The sequence below is a fragment of the Phocoena phocoena genome, chromosome X (assembly GCF_963924675.1).
Source record: "Phocoena phocoena chromosome X, mPhoPho1.1, whole genome shotgun sequence".
NCBI classification, from domain to species: Eukaryota; Metazoa; Chordata; class Mammalia; order Artiodactyla; family Phocoenidae; genus Phocoena; species Phocoena phocoena.
In genome coordinates, this window is record NC_089240.1 from 59,034,331 (window position 1) to 59,054,533 (window position 20,203).

The window sequence follows — 20,203 nt, forward strand, 5'->3', positions numbered from 1 at the left end:
CGCGGGGCCGAGCCGCCCGTCTCTCCCGCCCCTCCTCCTCCCTTTTCCACCCCTCGGAGTGGAGCTGCACTTGCGGCTGCTCCCTGCTCGGTCCCGCCCAGCCTCCGTCGCGCAGGAACGGGTCCCTGCAGTCCCCAGCCGATGGCAGGACAGTAGCCGCCTGTCAGGGGTCGCGAAGGACTGAGCCAGACGCGGCGGCTCCCGGGCCTCAGACAGTGGGTGTCTCCGGAGGCCATGGGCTACCCCGAGGTGGAGCGCAGGGAACTCCAGCCCGCGGCAGCGCCGAGGGAGCGCGGGAGCCAGGGCTGCGGTTGTCGCGGGGCCCCTGCCCGGGCTGGCGAAGGGAACAGCTGCCGGCTCTTCCTGGGTTTTTTTGGCCTCTCGCTGGCCCTCCACCTGCTGACGTTGTGCTGCTACCTAGAGTTGCGCTCCGAGTTGCGGCGGGAGCGGGGAGCCGAGTCCAGCCTTGGCGGTCCCGGTAACCTCGGCGCCTCGGGCACCCTGAGCAGCCCCGGTGGCCTCGACCCCGACGGTTCCATCACCCGCCACTTCGGGCAGCCATCCCCGCAGCAGCAGCTGCTGGAACGGGGAGAAGCTACGCTCCCCCCAGACGCCCAGGACAGGCACCAGGTGAGTCACTCTGGAGGGGCAGGGCCCCCTCCCCATGTGCGCAGGGCGGGGGCCCGGGGAGGACTTTGCCACCTCGAGCCGAGTTCGACGGCGGGATCGGGGAGGGGGCGGACGAGCTGGGGAGAGGTCGCCCCGGGGCAGGTTGTCCTCGGCCCCTGGCCCAGCTCACCCTGACTCTCTCAGGACCTCCGGACTTGGGAACTCTGGCCGGCGCCCGCCGCCCCCAGCTCCGGCTGCCTCGGGAAAAGTTGGCGGCGCTCCCGGCCGGGCCGCGGCGCGAAGGTGCGGGCGCTGCCCCCCCGGCTGACTAACGGCAGCAGCCTGGCCCTTCTGCTCCCGGTGAGATTCTGCGCCCGCGGTGCTTGTTTTTTCGTGTCCAGAGCTGATGGCAGCACTAGCAGGCTCTCTTTTGGAGTTGGAGCTGTAAACAGTTGTAATAACTGCTCCACGCCCGTTGAAACAACTTTGAACCGTGTCTTCTGCGCCGGGGTGCTGGTGCACTGACCAGATCGTGGGCTTGTTCACACTTACCTGCAATTTGAGACGGATTGTCCTCGGTGTTCTAGTGAGGATCAGCGCCCCTGAGGAATTCTGGTAGAAATATGCCGTCTTGCTAGACAACTTCTGAAACAGCAGTTTAAAAAATCTTTGGAATAAAACTCACGCTTTGCATGCCGGTTCTGACTCTTTTTTGGGGGAGTGGGGTGGGGAGGGTTGGTGTGAAGTGTCTTCACTCCTGCTTGCTTGTGAGCAGGAATCTACTGATGGAATAATGACTCAAGAATAGTCTCCCAGTTTTTTTGTTTGTTTGTTTTGGTTTGTTTTTTGCTTCTTTTGTTTTTTAATACAATCTTTATGGTGTTTGTGCCCTGGTTAGCAAACTGTTAGCCTTGGTGTTTGTTTTCTACTTTTTCTAGCTCTTTATTTAAGGAAATTTAGCGCCCTAAAACTAAGTATTCTCTTGTTCGCCATTATTTTGTTTCACGTAAAACTTAAGAGAAGCAGCCAAGGATCCTTTTGAGGTGGTTAAAGAATAACAGTCAATTTGTTCCTCTTGGGGAAGAGGGCAAGTTGTACAAATAAGTTCCTTGAGGTGAGTGACCCAGGCCTTCTATATTTATTACCACATCCAGAGTCATTGTCATACTCTGTAAACATTATTAGTGCTACTTTGACCACCCATCCAAAGTTGGTGTCACATTCATGATAATGCTTTAATATTAGGGCGGACACAGTTTCTACATTTTGCGTTGGAAGGTTGTCCTGAGCCTTAAAATGTTTTGCTAGCACACTTCAACTTATATAACAGCTTATCAAAGAAGAGAATCAGTAGACATGCTTCTCATACTTGAAACTTTAAACACAGTAGCTAAATGATAATTAACTAGGATTCTGGTTCCCTTTATCTATCCACCTCCCAACAACAAACCCTCACCCCTGCCCCACGACTATGCCCAGTAGAAATACTTAGCAGCTGAACATTGGTTTTCTGTGAAAAGATGAAGGAATTGAACTTCCTTAGTCAAATGGTGGCAAGGCCTTTTGGCATTCAGAATGGACAGACCCCTGTTTGTAGGCTGAGGATTAGTAGAACAGCTGTATTCTGGGGCTCCTGTGATGGTGTAGGATTCTCATAGGGTCTGTAATGGCATTTAGTTGCCTTTGCGTGGTGCTTCAAATAGTTCTGTCTAGGTTTAAATACAGCGCCTTATCTTCTGTCCTTTATTTTTTCCGTTTTAATCTTTTGGAGAAGTAATAACAAGCACACAAACACAGTCAGAGTTTTTTAGAGTTATGAGGGGCCATGAATCCATTTGATCATTCCCCTTGGAGAGCACATAGTTCCTATGGGGGAAATGACTTGTCCAAGGTCATACAACTCTGATCAAAATTAGAATGGAAGTTGGTCTCTTTACTCCCAGTTCAGTGCCCATTCCCCTATAATATACTACTTCCTGGAGCCTTTTGTCTGGTAGCTGGGTAGAGCTATGGAATTTTTGCAAAGGAGAGGGCTCCGATCTGCATCATTTTCTAATTCTCTACCTACATTTTGGCCAGACTATGTTTAACCACGTATTCCTTATTCTTCCTGAACTTCACTTTCAGGAGAATTAGAGTATGCTTTGAAGGAATTTTAGCCCAGATTCAACATAAGTTTTCTTGAGGGTGTTAGTTTTAGTATACCAAGAAAAGAAAAAAAAAAAAAGGAAACATTGATTGACTATTAAATTAGTATGGCTACATCTTGGGTAAAATTTCCAGTGCCCTGGTGCACCCTCTGCTGGCTTTGCAAGGACATTTAATTGCAGTATTGCTGACAGTCAAGATTCTAAGTTGTGCTGACAGAATCTGATTCATAAATAAGGAAGTAAACAGCCTGTGGGATTTGGCCACGTAGGTCATATTTTTATATTTTAGTTTTCAACACAAACAGCTGCTGTTACAGCAGCTCTTAGATGGAGAGGAAAAAAGATAAAAATATAGACCCTTCAATGAGCAGAACATTCAGGTTTCTCACCAGTTTATCTGCAAGGAGTGAAGGCAAACTGATGAGAATAAATTGCAGGAAGATCTCATGAGACAAAGTGGGCAGAATAGTCAGAGGCACTTCATTGTATAAGGTCATGCAAACCTATTCATGCTTATGAGATGATGGGCTCAGTTATGATTCAAGAAAGGGATCTAGAAGTCACTGAAGATGTATGTATGTCATCCCTCAATTTAAAAACTTTAAAAACAGAATACAGAAGGAAATTAGGGCAGTCAGGATGCATAGCAGAGAGATCAGCAAAGTTCTCCTAGGGAGTTATTAGAACAGCCTTCCCAGTGGGGGCACAGTTGCTCATGATAAAAAATGAAAGGGTCACTTTGGACCTTCTGGAATCATACCTGTCTCCTTCAGCTGGAGTAGCTGAGTATCTGTAGGTTTATCTGGATACTCATTGGAGATGATCTCAGGAGCTAAATACATCTCATCAGTCTCTGAGTTAGACAATACACAATATTATTGTTAGGGTAAAAAAGATTAAAATAAAAATCACTGTTTATCTGTCTATGAAGAAGTTGGCCCAGTTGTGATTTTGGTGAGAATATGGTGGGCATTATCAGGAAGGGTGTTGAAAACAATGATGAAACAAAACTCTTATCTTTTCCATATAAAAGACCAAAAGTGGATTTGCATTCACAATCATGTAGGTAATTCTGGTGGCTGCTCATCAAGAAAAACTTAACAGCTGATACAAATCCCCAGAAAACAAATTGATCAAAAGGTTGGAGGGACTTTCTAGTTGTTTTTTCACTCTGGAGAGATAGGTTGAGAGAGGGTGATGATCAAAGTCTACTAAACCATGAGAGAGATGAGTAAGGTTAATAGACTGGTGTAATTTAACAATCTAGTTCAATAAATAGAAAGCCTGCTATGAGTCAGCCACTATATTAAGTATTAGATATCTTTTAATGCTTGAAAGATTATTTTGTGGGGGAGGCAAATAAAGGTAGTGTCTCATTCAGATGATTTCCCCAAGAGATACTGTAACTGAAACTCTTAAGGTTTAGAAAAATATGTTTGTGTAACTTATAAGGGTTTATTGGGGACTGTTAGCAATATTTGGAATATGTCTCTAATTATTTGAGGTGATGTCATAGAAGTCAACGTTAACTTTGCACAAAACATCTCTGGTTTAACTAGATAGGACATTAGTATATCTAGATTTGATGTTAATTATTAAGGCCTGTTGATCAAGAAAATGACTGGGAATCGCTAAATCCAAGAATTTTTTAGGGGAGTGGGATCCAGATAAGATCATTTTCTATAGGTTTAAATCTAGATTTTTTCAGTGTGACATTCAAGGCTTTTGATCAACTGGCTGCATTATACCTATCCCATTTTCTCTCTTACCGATTCTACTCCTGCAACCCACCCACCATATCCTGACTTGGAATCATTCTCCAGTTATTGCTGTTACTGTGTTTAATAAAACTTGTGTCTTTATATTAGGGGTCCTTGGAAATCTGCCTTCCTTTTTGTCTTTTTCCACAATACGTGGTACACAGTGCTGTTTATAGTTAGGGTACTTAAACACTTGTTGGCTTGAATTATTATTTGGGGCCTTTAGAGATGTTCATGTAAAACAAAGACATTTGTAACATGCCTGTTTTCCTCAGGCCTTGCTAAGCCTGTGAATTGTTAACTGTGCTTAGGTGAGTAGATAGTTCCACTGGCAATGTCTCACTGGTTTCTAGAATCATTAGATAGTAAAATGGAGAAAAGCCTTAACTACATTACCTCTATGATGGTGCAAAGAGTTTTTTGTAATGTATTATTTGATGTTTTGTTTTATTTGCATGTAGGTCTCATCTTTCTTTCTCTCTTAGATCTTGTGAAAAATAACTTGTAGTTTATCTGTGATTACGTTATAGAGAAGATCTCTTTATACTAGAGAACTTCTGAAGCCCTTTAATCCCCAAGAACATGACCAAGAGAAACCACTTGCGTTGCCTGCAGGGTGACCCTCATAGAGGACCAGTTTTATCTGACTAGTCTATAAATACCCATCACTTAGCTCTTCATTTCTTTTCCCCACACTTTTCTATTGAAGTGTAACATACATACAGAAAAGGTCACAAATCATAATTGTACAGCTGGATGAATTACTGTAAAGTGAATATAGTAATGTTACCAGAACTCAGGTCAAGAAATAGAAATAGCATCTCAAAACCCCCACCATATCACTATACCATCCTCCTCCAAAGTGAATGACTGACCTGATGTCTAACATGATAGATTAGTTTTGCCCATTTTGAACTTGATATAAATGAAATCAAATAGTATGTATTTTGGGGGGGAGCTTTTTTTTTTTGCTCGATGTTATGTTTTTTGATATCCATGATGTTGCATGCAGCTGTAGTTTTTTATTTGTATTTTTGTATATTATTCCCTTGTTTGAATATACCACAGTTTATTCATTCTACTGATAATGAATATTTGGATTGTTTATTGTTTGGGGTTATTATAAATAACAGTACTATGAATATTATTATACATGTCTTTTGGTTATGTGTACTTGAATTTCTGTTGGGTATATACCAAGGATTGGAATTTCTGGGTCATAGGGAATGCATATTTTCAAATTTATGGATAATGACAACTTTTCTCAGTGATTGAACCAATTTATATTCCCACTGGCAATGTATGAGAATTCTAGTTGTTCTACATCCTTGATAATACTTGTTATTATCACTCGTTAAATTATAGCCATTCTGGTGGGTGGGTTTGTAGTAATATCACATTGTGATTTTAACTGGCATTTCTCAGAAGACGAATGCAGTTGTACTTCTTTTCATATGTTTATTATCTATTTGGTTATCTTCTTTTGTGAAGTGCCTATACAAGTCTTTTGCACATTTTTATTGGGTTGTTCATTCTTTTCTTAAAGACTTGTAGGAATTTTTTATGTACTCTGGCTATGAACCACTTTTGAATTTTTTGGTTGCAAACCCTTCCCAAATCTCTTTATAGTATCCATTGATGAACAGAAGTTTTAAATTTTAATGTGTCTAGTTTTTCAGTATTTTCCTTTATGGCTAGGGTTTTTTGTGTTCCATTTAAGAAGTATTTTCCTACCTTGAGAGCATTTAGATATTCTCCCATATTATCATCTAGAAGCTTTATGCTTTTGCCATTCATTTAGATCTGCAGTCCACCTGAAATTGATTTTTGTGTATGATGAGATACAGGGACCAAGTTTTGTCTTTTCCATATAGATATTCAACCCAGTGCCATTTATTATAGGGAATGTCTTTTCCTCCCCATTTCTCTATTGTGTCACCTTTGTCATAAACCAAGTGTCTACATATGTGTCAGATTGTTTCTGAATTGTTCTGTTCTATTAGTCTATTTTAAAAATAAATTTATTTATTTATTTTTGGCTGCGTTTGGGGCTTTGTTGCTGCACGTGGGCTTTCTGTAGTTGCGGCGAGTGTGCTTCTCATTGTGGTGGCTTCTCTTGTTGCAGAGCACAGACTCTAGACACACAGGCTTTAGTAGTTGTGGAATGCGGGCTCAGTAGTTGTGGCTCACGAGCTCTAGAGTGAAGGCTTAGTAGTTGTGGCACATGGGCTTAGTTGCTCCGCAATACGTGGGATCTTCTCAGACCAGGGATCAAACCCATGTCCCCTGCATTGGCAGGCGGATTCTTAACCACTGTGCCACCAGGGAAGTCCCCTATGAGTTTATTTGTCATTGCACAAATACCATAGTCTTAATCATTGGACTTTATAATAAGCTCTTGATAGCCTTCTACCTTGTTCCTCTTCTTTAAAAGTATCTTGGATGTTCTTGGCCCTTTGCCTTTCTGTATCTGTTTCAGAATCAGCTAGTCACATCTGACCAAAAAAAAAAAAATGTAATTCTTAAGAGAATAACATCAGCAAGATGGTGGATTAGGAAGTCCTGGACCATCCTTTCCCCCACAAACACACCAATTCAGCAACAATTCATGGACAAATTCCCTTTGTGAGAAATCCAGGAACTAACTGAAAGGCTCCTGTACCCAGGGAAAATATGAAACCGGACACACTGAAGCCAGTAGGGAGATTTGAGACAGCCTCTCACCAGAGTCCCTGCCACCACCACAGCACCATATGATAAGGAAGAGAGCCCCTAGCTTCCAGCTTCTCCTAAGGAGGGAAGGGATTGATTCACACATCTAGCACCCCAAGTTTTCTGAGGAATGGTTTCTGTCCTGCCAGTCTTAGAAATCTGATGGATCTCCCTAGGGGAGAACAGAGATGGTGGCTTGGGCTTGTAGACACCATAGATCTTTCCTCCTGCTGAGCACAGAGCAAGAAGACAAAAAATCCTAGCTCTCAACATTCCGCTGGGGAAGGAAAGAGTTTATCTGTGCATCTAGTGCTTCAACTTCTTCCGGGCTGCCCAGAGAACTGGCATCTGACTTGCCAGTCTAGGAGCTTTAAGTGATCCAGCACATTCTAGCCTCCTGGGGGAGAACAAGACAATGGTTGGGGCTGGTAGATACCATATATCCTCCCCCCTGCTCAGTATAGAGTGAGTGGATGAAACATTCCAGCTTTCAGCTTATTCCTGGAGATGGAAGAGTAGATCTGTGCATTCAGTGCCAAAACTTCTCTGGGACTGCCCAAAGAACTGGCATCTGTCTTGCCAGGCTTGGAGCTCTGATGCATCCAGCACAGTCCAGCCATGTGGAAGAGAATGGAAATGGCATTTTGGACTGGTAAATGCCATAGCTCCCCCTCTTCAGCACAGATTGAGTAGAAAGAAACCAAAGCTTCTTGCTTCTCCCTGGGGAGGGAAAGAGTTGTTAGAGGCCCTCAGAATCTCTGACTAGGCTAACTCTCCAGTGCAAGGCTAGTCAGTCCATGAAGACTGGGAGAGGTACTTGCTTTGTGTAATATGCAGACACCAACATAGAGAGTAAAGGAAGATGAAAAATCAGCAAAGAAGTTCCAAATAAAGGAACACATTAAGTCTCCAGAAATTGACCCTAATGAAACAGTTATGAGATTTATCTGACAGAGAATTCAAAGTAAGTGTTATAAAGATGCTCACCAAGATCAATAGAACGATGCATGAACGAAGTGAGAATTTCAACAAAGATATAGAAAATATTTGAAAACTGCCAAACAGAAATCATGGAGCTAAAGAGCACTAATCGAACTGAAAAACTCATGAGAGGGATACAACAGCAGACTAGATAAAGCAAGACAAAGTATCAGTGAACTAATGTCACTGGAAATAATTCAGTCAGAGGAACAGAAAGAAAAAAGAATGAAAAAGAGTGAAAAAGCTTAAGGGACACCATCAAGTGGACCAATAGGGGCAGTAGGGGAATCTCAAAAGGAGAAGAGAGGGAAAACTAGAAAGCTTATTCAAAAAAATTAATGCCTGGAAACAATCCAAATCTTGAGAAGGAAATGGACAACCAGATTGAAGAAGCCTAAAGGACACTGCTAAATAAATAAACCCAGACAAGTCCACACTAAGACATATTATAATTAAATTGTCAAAAGTTAAAGACAAAGAGAAAATCTGAAACTAGCCAGAGAAAAGGAACTTTTCATATACAAGGGAACCCCCAAAAGACTATCAGCAAATTTTTCAGTAGAAACCTTGCAGGCCAGAAGGGAGTGGGGTGATATATCAAAGTGCTGATGGGGAAAAAAAAAAAGCCCTGCCAACCAAGAATACTATACCTGTCAAAAGTAAGGACAGATAAAGATATTCCCAGACAAATAAAAGTTGAGGAAGTTCATCACCTCTAGACCTGCCTTACATGAAATGCTAAAGGGAGTATATCAACTTGAGATGAAAGGATATTAAACAGCTACATGATAGTATAAGAAAGTATGAAACTTGTTGGTAAAGATAAATATATAGACACATACAGAATACTATATTACTGTAATGGTAGTGGATAAGTCACTTTTATTTCTAGCATAAAAGTTAAATGACAAAAGTATTAAAAGTAACTATAAAAATATGTTAAAAGACACAATATAAATAGATGTAAAATGTGGGAAAAATAACACTGTGTATGGGGAAGAAGCCAGAATGTAGAGTTTTTGTATACAATTTAACTTGAGTTCTTATCAGATTAAAATAGACTGTTACAAGATATTTTAAATCCCAAGGTAACCACAAAAAATACCTATAGAAGTTACAAAAAAGAAAAAGAATCAAATCTTATCAATACAAAAAAATCAACAAAACAAAAAGAAAGACAGCAAGAGAGGAAATACAGTCAAAAGACTCTCAAGACTAACAGGAAACAACAAAATGGCAATAGTAAATCCTTCCCTATCAATAATTACTTTAAATATAAATAGATAAATCTCCCTCAGTCAAAGACATAGAATGGCTAAAAAGATAAAAGCAAGACCCAACTATATACTTTCTACAAGAAACTCACTTTAGATTTAAGGACACAGATAGGCTGAAAGTGAAAGAATGGAAAAAGATAGTCTATGCAAATGGTAACTAAAAGAGAGCAGGGGTGGCTATACTTAATATCAGACAAAATAGACTTTAAGTCAAAAACTCATATGAGACAAAGGACATTATATAATCATAAAAGGGTCAATCCAACAGGAAGATATAACAATTATAAATATATATGCACTAATATCAAAGAACCTAAATATATAAAACAAACGTTGACAGAATCAAAGGGAGAAATAGACAGTAATACAATTATATGGGAGACTTCAATACCCCCCTTTCAGTAATGGATAGACCATCTACACAAAGGAACAATAAGGAAACAGAGTACTTCAACAACAGTATAGAGTGAATGGACCTAACAAAAAGATACAGAACAACAGCAGCACAATGCACATCCTATGCAAGCATACATATCTTTCTCCAGGAAAGATAACATGTTAGATCACAAAACAGCTCTTCACAAATTTAGAAAGATTAAAATCACACCAGGTGTCTTTTCTGAACACAGTGGAATGAAACTAGAAATCAACAGCCAAAGGAAAACTGGAAAATTCACAAATATGTGGAAATTAAACACTACACTCTTTAACAACCATTGGGTCAAAGAAGAAATCAAAAAGGAAATTAGAAAAATACCTTGAGACAAACAAAAACAAAAATACAATATACCAAAACTTACGGGATGTAGCAAAAGCAGTACCAAGAGGGAAGTTAATAGCAATAAATGTCTACATTTAAAAAGAAGAACAATCTCATATAAACAACCTAACTTTATACTTCAAGGAGCTAGGAAAAGAAGAACAATGTCCAAAGTTAGAAGAAGGAAGGAAATGACAAAGATTAGAGCAGAAATAAACAAAATAGAAGATAGAAAAATCAACAAAACTAAGAATTGGATTTTTGAGAAGATAAACAAAACTGATAAACCCTTAGCTAGATTAAATACAAAAAAAGAGGACTCAAAATCAGTAATGAAAGAAAAGACATTAAGACTGATGGCAAAGATATAAGGATCATAAGAGACTACCGTGGACAATTAATTGTATGTCAACAAATTTCTAGAAACATACAACATACCAAGACTAAATCAGGAAGAATTAGAAAGTCTGAACACACCTATAACTAGTATGGAGATTGAATTAGTAATCAAAAACCTCCCAACAAAGAAAATCACAGGACCAGATGGCTCCACTGGTGAATTCTAACAAACATATAAAGAAGAAATAGCACCAACATTTCTCAAACTCCTCCAAAAAAATCGAAGAGGAGGAGCACTTCCAAACTCCCTTTATGAGATCTACATTACCCTGATACCAAAGTAAGACAAACACACCAAAAGAAAAGAAATCTACCAATATCCAGGCCAATATCCCTGATGAATATAGCTGTAGAAATCCTCAACAAAATACTAACAAACTGAATACAACAGCATATTAAAAGGATCATATTCTATGACCAAATGGGATTTATTCCTGGATATAAGGATGGTTCGACATATGAAAGTCAATTGATGTGATAAACTACATTAACTGAATAGATGCAGAAAAAGCATTTGACAAAATTCAACACTCTTTCATGATAAAAACTCTCGAAAAACCAGAAATAATAAGAAAGTACCTCAACATAATAAAGGCTATATAGGAAAAGCCCACAGGTAACATCATACTCAATGGTGAAAAACTGAAAGCTCTTTTTCTAAGATGAGGAACAAGGCAAGGATGCCACTCTCATCTGTTCTATTCACCAATATATAGAACAGATATAGTAAAAGTTGTTGCTTGAGCAATTAAGCAAGAAAAAGTAAAAGGCATCCAAATCAGAAAGGAAGAAGTTAAATTGTCCCTGTTTGCAGATGACACGGACTGATAAATTCAGTAAGGTTGCAGGATACAAAATCAACGTACAAAAGTCACTTGCATTTCTATATACTAACAATAAACTATCTGAAAAGGAATTAGGAAAACAATCCCATTTATAATAGCATGAAGAAGAATATCATATGTAGGAATAAACTTAACTAAGGAGGCAAAAGACATATATTGAAAACTACAAAACATTGATGAAAGAAATTAAAGAAGATACAAACAAATGGAAAGACAGTCCATGTTCATGAATTGGAAGAATTAATATAGTTCAAATGCCCATACTACCCAAAGCAATGTACATATTCAGTGAAATCCCTATCAAAGTTCCAATGGCATTTTTCAAAGAAATAGAACAAACAATTCTAAAATTTGTATGGAACCACAGAAAACCCCAAATATCTGAAGCAATCTTGAAAAAGAGTAACAAAGCAGGAGGCATCCCACTCCTGATATCAAACTATATTACAAAGCTATGATAATCAAAACAGTATGATGCTGGCATAAAGACAGGCATATAGACCAATTGAACAGAACAGGGAGCCTAGAAATAAATCCATACATATACAGTCAACTGATCTTTGAAAAGAGTGCCAAGAATACAGTGGGGAATAGTCTCTTCAACAAATAGTGTTGGAAAAACTAGATATTCACATGCAAAAGAATGAAATTGGAACCTTATTCACAAAAATCAACTCAAACTGAATTAAAAACTTAAGCATAAGACCTGAAGCTGTAAGACTCCTAGAAGAAAACAGCAGGGAAAGCCTCATACGATTGATCTTGGCAATGATTTCATGGGTATAACACCGAAAGCACAGGTGACAAAACCATACATAAACAAGTGGGGCTACATCAAGCTACAAAGCTTATGTACAGCAAAGGAAACAATCCACAGAGGGAAAAGGCAACCTATAGAATGGGAGAAAATATTTGCAAACCATATATCTGAGAAGGGGTTAATCTCCAAAATATATAAGGGACTCCTACAACTCAATAGCAAAAAACAAGTCTCAATAACTAGATTGAAAGATAGGATAAAGACTTGAATAGATTATTTCTCCAAAGAAGACATATAAATGTTCAACACATATATGAAAAAATGCTCAGCATCACTTATCATCAGGAAAATGCATATCAAAACCACACTGAGATATTACCTTACACCTGTCAGGATAACAATGATCAAAAAACAAAAACAAAAGACATTGTTGGTAAGCATATGGAAAAATTGTAACCCTTGTATACTATTGGGGGGCATGTAAAGTGGTGCAGCCACTGTGTAAAACAGTATGGAGGTTCCTCAAAAAATTAAAAACAGAACTACCATGCAATTCAGAAATCTTAATTCTGGATGCTTATTCAAAAGCTTTGAAATCAGGATCTCAAAATGATATTTGCACTTCCATGTACATTGCAGCATTATTCACAATAGCTAAGATGTGGAAACAATAGAAATGTCCACTGATACATAAATGGATATAGAAAATGTGGTATATACATACAATAGAATACTATTCAGCATTAAAAATGAAGGAAATTCTACCACATGTGGCAACATGGATGAACCTTGAGGATGTTATGCTAAGTGAAATAAGGCAGAAACAGAAAGGCAAATACTGCATGATTCCACTTATATGAGGTATCTAAAGTAGTCAAGTTTATAGAATCAAAGAGTGGAATGGTGGTTCCTAGGGCTGGGGGTGGGGAGAGAAAATGTGGAGTTACTAATCAACAGGCATTAAATTTCACTTAAGCAATATAAGTTCTAGAGATCTGCTGTAGAACATATATATAGTCAACAATAATGTATTGTACACTTAAAATTTTGTTAAGAGGGTAGGTCGCCTGTTAAGTGTTCTAACAGAGTAAAATAAAATTAAGGGAAAAAACCCTCCTGGGATTTTGTTTTGATTGGATTGAATCTAAAAATCAGTTTAGGGAGAACTTACATCTTTATAATATTGAATCTTCCAATCTGTGAATATGGTATATATCTCCATTCATTTAGGTCTTTAATTTTTCTTGGTAATATTTTATAGTTTTGTATGTAGAACTCTTGTACACCTTTCATTAGATTTATTCCAAGGTATTTGATATTTTTGAAGCCATTTAAAATGTTATCTGCAGTTGATGCTGTGATCCATTTCCTCAATCCATGTCTTGGTGGAAGAAAATTGTCTCACCCAAGGAGATGCTTCCTTCCAGGGCATCCCGCATCCAGTCAGTGCCTGATTAATGAGGAGGTATAAAGGCTTGCCCCTTCCTCCCCAAATCCAGAAACTTTTGAAGGGCCATACCAGCTCCAGAGCTACCTATGAATTTGGCTAGGGTCTTTTTGGGATTGCTTTTTTCCTCTTACACATATGTTGATCCCAAAAGCATTTCCTAATAAAAGTCATGCTTGATAATCTATGTCTCCCAGTCTGCTTCACAGGAAAACCAACCTGGGACCATATCATTTTGAAATCTCATTTTTAAATTGCTTCTGGCTGATGCTTAGAAATATAGCTTATATATTGACTTTGTATGCAGCATTGTGCTGAACCCTTTTTTTTTTTTTTTTTGCGGTACGTGGGCCTCTCACTGTTGTGGTCTCTCCCGTTGAGGAGCACAGGCTCCGGATGCGCAGGCTCAGTGGCCATGGCTCATGGGCCCAGCCGCTCTGTGGCATGTGGGATCTTCCCAGACCAGGGCACGAGCCCGTGTCCCCCGCGTCGGCAGGCGGACTCTCAACCACTGCGCCACCAGGGAAGCCCTGAACTCATTTATTAATCCCAATAAATTATCTGTAGGTCTTGTGGATTTTCTACATACACTATCACACTGTTTGTGAAAAATGACAAGTTTTTTTATTTTTTCCTTTCCAATATGTATACTTAAACATGTTTTTCTTACCTTATTGCACTGTCTTGAACCTTCAGAACTGTGTTGAATAGAAATAGTAATAGCAGGCATCTTTGTCCCATTCCCAGTCTAAGAGGTAAAAGTGTTTAACATTTCACCTTTAGGTATAATGTTCGCTGTAGTTTTCTGTTTAAGTTTTTTTCTAGTTCTTTATCAATTTAAAAGTTCTTTTTTAGTCCTGGTTTACTGAGAGTTTTGTTTTAATCGTGAATGGATATAGCATTATATCATATGGTTTTCCTGCATCTATTGAGATAATTATATGATTTTTTCCCTTTATTCTTTTAATGTGGTGTTAAACCAACTTTGCACTTGTGGGATAAATCATACTTAGTCTTGATGTTTTATTTATTTAGGACTTTCAGTTTATTTTATAATTAACTCAGGTTGTCATATTTCTTCTCATATACAAAATGCAAAGCCTAGAAATTAAGGCTTTGACATTCATATAGAATCACCTGTAATAATCCTGTTTGTTTAAAGAATATCCATTTGCAAACATTTACAGTGGGTGACAGTCTACATTATGTCCTATTTTTCGCTACATTCAGCACTTTAGGTCCATTCTAAGCATTGATATATAATATCATAATTCTGTTTGAAATGCATAGTTATTTCTTTTTCTTGATTTCATTTAGTTGTATATATTTCTTTTTTTTTTTTTTTTTTTTTTTTTTTTTATGCGTTACGTGGGCCTCTCACTGTTGTGGCCTCTCCCGTTGCGGAGGACAGGCTCCGGACGCGCAGGCTCAGCGGCCATGGCTCACGGGCCCAGCCGCTCCGCGGCATGTGGGATCTTCCCAGACCGGGGCACGAACCCGTGTCCCCTGCATCGGCAGGCGGACTCTCAACCACTGCGCCACCAGGGAAGCCCTATAACCATTTTTAACTATACAGTTCAATGGTATAGAGTACATTCATAATGTTGTGTACCCATCATTACTCTCTATTTTCAGAACTCTTTCAATCCTCCCAAACAGAAAATCCATACCCATTAAACAGTAAATTCCTATTTCCCCCTACCTGTGGCCACTGGTAGCCTCTATTCTACTTTGTCTCTTTGACTTTGCCCATCTTAGATACCTCATATAAGTGGAATCATACAATATTTCTTCTTTTGTGTCTGTGTTATTTCATCAATGTTGTAGTATGTATCAGAATTTTATTCCTTTTCAATGGCTGAATAATATTCCACTGTGTGTGTTTGTGTGTGTGTGTGTGTGTGTGTGTGTACACCATATTTTGTTTATCTGTTCATTTGTTGATGGACATTTTGGTTGTTTGTGTCTTTTGGCATTTGTGAATAATATTGCTATGAATATTGGTGTTCAAGTATATGTGTCCCTGCTTTTAGTTCTTTTGTGTGAAATTGGTGGATCATATGGTAATTCTGTTTAATTTTTTTGAAGAGCTGTCAAATTGTTTTCCACAGTGGCTGCACTATTTTATATTCCCACAAGCAATGCACAGTTTATTCCATACCCTACCAACATGTGTTCTAATTTCTCCACATCCTCACCAACACTTGTTGTTTTATATATTTCTGAAAATAACTATCCTAATAGGTGTGAAGTCTTTTCTCATTGTGGTTATCATTACCTGTTTTTAAAACTGTGTTTTAAAATAATTATAGATTCAGAGGACTCTTACAGTGGTGTTAGAAAGAGATCATGTGGATCCTTTAGCCAGTTTCCCCCTTTGGTTAAATCTAATGTAACTATAGTACAATATAAAAACCAGGAAATTTATGTAGATATAAAGTATGTGTATAGTTCTATCATTTTATCACATATAGATTTTTGTAGCCATCATTGCCAAATACAGAACTGTTTCAGCACTGCAGAGATATCCCTTGTGCTGTCCCTTCTATTCACATCTCCCACTCCCTATTATTTCTAACCCCTGACAACTAATCTCTTCTCCATCTCTATAATTTTGTCATTTTGAGAATATTATATAAATGGAATCATACAGTATGTTTACATTTTGAGGTTGGCTTTTTTTCACTCAGTATAATGCCCTTGAGATCCATGCAAGTTGATATGTGTATTGGTAGTTTGTGTACTATAGTATGTTTAATCCATTAACCTCTAATCTGTATGATCTGTAGTGTTTTCCCCTTTTCATTCCTGATATTGATTATTAGTGTATGCTCTCTTTTTTCTTGGTTAGTCTTCCAGGAATTTATTGTTTTATTAGTTGATTCACACTATGGATTGTTTGATTTCTATTTCATTAATTTCTGCTATTATCTTTTAAATTTTCTTATTTCTACTTTCTTTGGCTTTAATTTGCTGGTTTAAAAAACTCATTAATTTCTTGAGAAGATGCCTACATCATTCTTCTTTTCTAATATATGCATTTTAGAATATAAATTTTTCTCTAAGCACAGTTGTAGCATGTCATATAAGTTTTGATATACTGTATTTTCATTATTCAGTACCAAAAATATTTTCTGATTTCCATTGTGGTTTCTTCTTTAGTCTTTTTAAGTTTACTTATTGATTTCCAAACATGGAAATCTTTTTGTTATTGATTTTCAGCTTAATTCCACTGTGGTTAGAGGACACCTCTGTATGATTTAAAGTATTTGCTATTCATGGGAACTTCATGGCCCAGTATATCGTCAATTTTTATAAATGCTCTGTGTGTAGTTGAAAGAATATATGTCCTGTAGTGTCAAACATGTATCAAAATGTATCAAGCATTTGTCTACCTGTTCTATCAGTTGCTGAGATATTTGTGTTAAAAATCTCTCATGATATAAAAGTTGAGAAAACTCGTAAGAGTAGATGGAAGAGAATTTTCTGAGATTTAAAAAAATTTAATCAGGTTCAGCTGATATGTTTTCCTGATGCTTTTCTATTTTAATCCATTAAACCAAATACATGAAATAAAAATTTCTCATGATAATTATGTATTTATCCATGTCTTCTTTTAGTTCTGGTAATTTTTGATTCATACATTTAGAGATCATGTTATTAGGTGCATACAAATTTAGTACTGTTATATCTTCCTGTTGAATTGAACCTTTTATTATTATGAAATGTCCCTGTTTATCTCTAGTAATGCATATTACCTTAAAGTCTACGTTGTTTGATATTAATATTGCTTCTTTCTTTTGGGTACCATTTACATGATATATCTTCCATCTTTAAAATATTTAACCTTTATGTATATTTTAAATGCATCTCTTGTAAACAGACATAATTTCCTTTTTTAATTCAGTCTGTCTCTTTTAACTGGCACATTTAATCAATTTTCATTTAGTGGAATTAATTATATATTGTCTTTAAATATGCCACACACTGTTTGCATTCTATTTATCCTGCCTGTTCTATGAACCTTTTCTCTCCTTATTGCATTCTTTTGGATTTTTTTACTCACTTTTTAAAATCTTTTGTTAACTTTGTAGGTATACATTCTTTTACTATTTATTGGCTTAGTAAAGATTACAGCATGCATTCTTTTTTTTTTTTTTGCGGTACGCGAGCCTCTCACTGCTGTGGCCTCTCCCGTTGTGGGGCACAGGCCCTGGACACGCAGGCTCAGCGGCCATGGCTCACGGGCCCAGCCGCTCCGCAGCATGTGGGATCCTCCCGGACCAGGGCACGAACCCATGTGCCCTGCATCAGCAGGCAGACTCTCAACCACAGCGCCACCAGGGAAGCCGCACAACATGCATTCTTGACTTATACTCTGATATAAATTAGTTCTTTGACCTCTTCCTATACAGTGAAAAGGCCTTATTTACCCCCTGCTAGCTATATGCTATTGTTGTTTTGTAGTTTAATTATCTATATAATTTAAACTGCACATAACATTGTTGTTATTGTTTTATAGTCAATATTCATTTAGATTCCCCCTATGTCTACCCTTTTCCTTACTCTTCATTCCTTCTTTTCTTCCCAAGCTTCTGTCTGGGATAATTTCCTTCTGCCTAATAACACCCTTTAACATTCTTTTTTATGTGTTTCTGCTGTTGATTTTGTTTGTTTGTTTGTTTGTCTGAAAGTATGTCTTTATTTCACCTTCATTTTTGAATGACATTTTTACTGGGTATAGAATTCTAGGTTAGCAGTTATTTTTCTTTCAAAATTTTGAAGATACCCTGTCATTTCTTACTGGCTGCTATTATTTCTTTTGGGAAATCAGCTGAAAATTTTATATTTGCCTCTTTGAAGGTAATGTGCCCTTTTTCTCGTGCTGCTTTTGATGTTTCTATTTATCTTTGGGTTTTAGTCATTTTACCATGACATGCTTAAGTGTGATTTTCTTTGTATTTATCTTCATTGGGGTTCAAAGAACTTGGATTTGTGGCTTTATTGTTTTTTGTCAGTTTGAAAAATTCTCAGTTATTATCTCTTCAAATGTTGTTCCTGCTTTATTCTCTTTTTACTCTTTTTAAGATTCAGTTACAATCTCTTTAAGAAATTTTCTCTGTGTCTCTGATGTCTCTTAAACAATTTTTTTCTAAATTCCATCCTTTCTTTTCTCTGTATTTCATTCTGCATATTTTCTTCCGACTTACCTTCCAATTCATTGATTCATTAGCTTTGTCTAATCTGTTAAACTCACCCACTGAACTCTTAATTTCACTTCTCACATATATTTTTTATTTCTAGAATTTCCATTTGGTTCTTTTAAAAAATACTGTTCATTTCTTTGCCATAATTTATAATTTAGTCCTTTCTTTTTTTGAACTTACTAAGCATAAGAATTTGAAATTCATCATTGGCAACTCTATTATCTCAATCCTTTAAGGTATATTTCTTTTTTTTTTTTTTTTTTTTTTTTGTGGTACGCGGACCTCTCACCGTTGTGGCCTCTCCCGTTGCGGAGCAGAGGCTCCAGATGCGCAGGCTCAGCGGCCATGGCTCATGGGCCCAGCCGCTCCACGGCATGTGGGATCTTCCCAGACCGGGGCACGAACCCGTGTCCCCTGCATTGGCAGGCAGACTCTCAACCACTGTGCCACCAGGGAAGCTAAGGTATATTTCTGTTGTCTATTGTTTCTTTTGATGGTCTATAACTTTTCCTTGTTTCCTCAAATGCCTGGTTAGTTTTGGTTGAGTGGCAGACACTTTATATGAAAAACTATAGTAGAGATGGTTCGAGGCCTCAGTTGTTTTCATTTTTATCCAGAAAGGATTTATGTTCACTTCTGGCAGGTGGTTATGGGTAGTAACAATCCCATATTACCTTAATCCAATTTGAGACTGAGATAATTTGAAGCTGTCCTTTATTTTAGACTTCCTTTAAGTATCTTTCCTTTCTCAGTTGGAACCGAAAATCTGAGGGTTTTTCTATGGTTCCCCCTCATGATGGGCCCTGAATTCCTAGTTTTGCTATTTTAGCTCCATGAGCTTATCAAAAGCTCTGCTGTCTCTAAGCTGACTCTTCTGTGATGAGCCAATGATATGGGGAGAAAAACAGCCTCTCTGAGTTTTCCTTTTATCCTGAATCTTGGCTCCATAATACTTCATTGCTTTGTTAAAACTTGGATGCCTTTAAATATATGTATTATGTATATTTTATCCCTGTTTTCTTATTGTTTTCAGCAGGAAATTTGGTCTGAATTACTTAGTCTTCCATTACTAGAAGCAGAATAGGTTAATCATTCCTTCAATAGGTATTGATCATCTCCTATGTATCAGGCACTGTACAAAGCAGTGAAGAGGCAACTGTTGAACTTGTTAGAGAGGATTTTTGCTATCATAGAGTTTACAGTCAAGTGAACAGGCAATTATAATACAATATGATAATGCAATGGTAACGTTAATCATAAGATCTGGAGCATGAAGGAGGAGTACTTGACCCAGAC

At 38.0% G+C, this 20,203-nt stretch overlaps 1 protein-coding gene across 5 annotated transcripts in view; it reads left to right on the plus strand.

Annotated features, from left to right (window-relative positions):
- The first annotated feature begins 234 nt into the window (after window positions 1–234).
- EDA (ectodysplasin A) overlaps window positions 235–20,203 on the plus strand; it is a 379,926-nt gene continuing 359,957 nt past the window's right edge. For 4 of the 5 annotated variants that reach the window (XM_065900795.1, XM_065900796.1, XM_065900798.1 and 1 more), the window contains exon 1: window positions 235–630. In XM_065900795.1, coding sequence (XP_065756867.1) covers window positions 235–630 — 396 coding nt within the window. Of the gene's footprint in view, window positions 631–4,779; window positions 4,813–20,203 lie in introns of those variants that run through there. The other variant, XM_065900800.1, reaches the window with a different exon arrangement.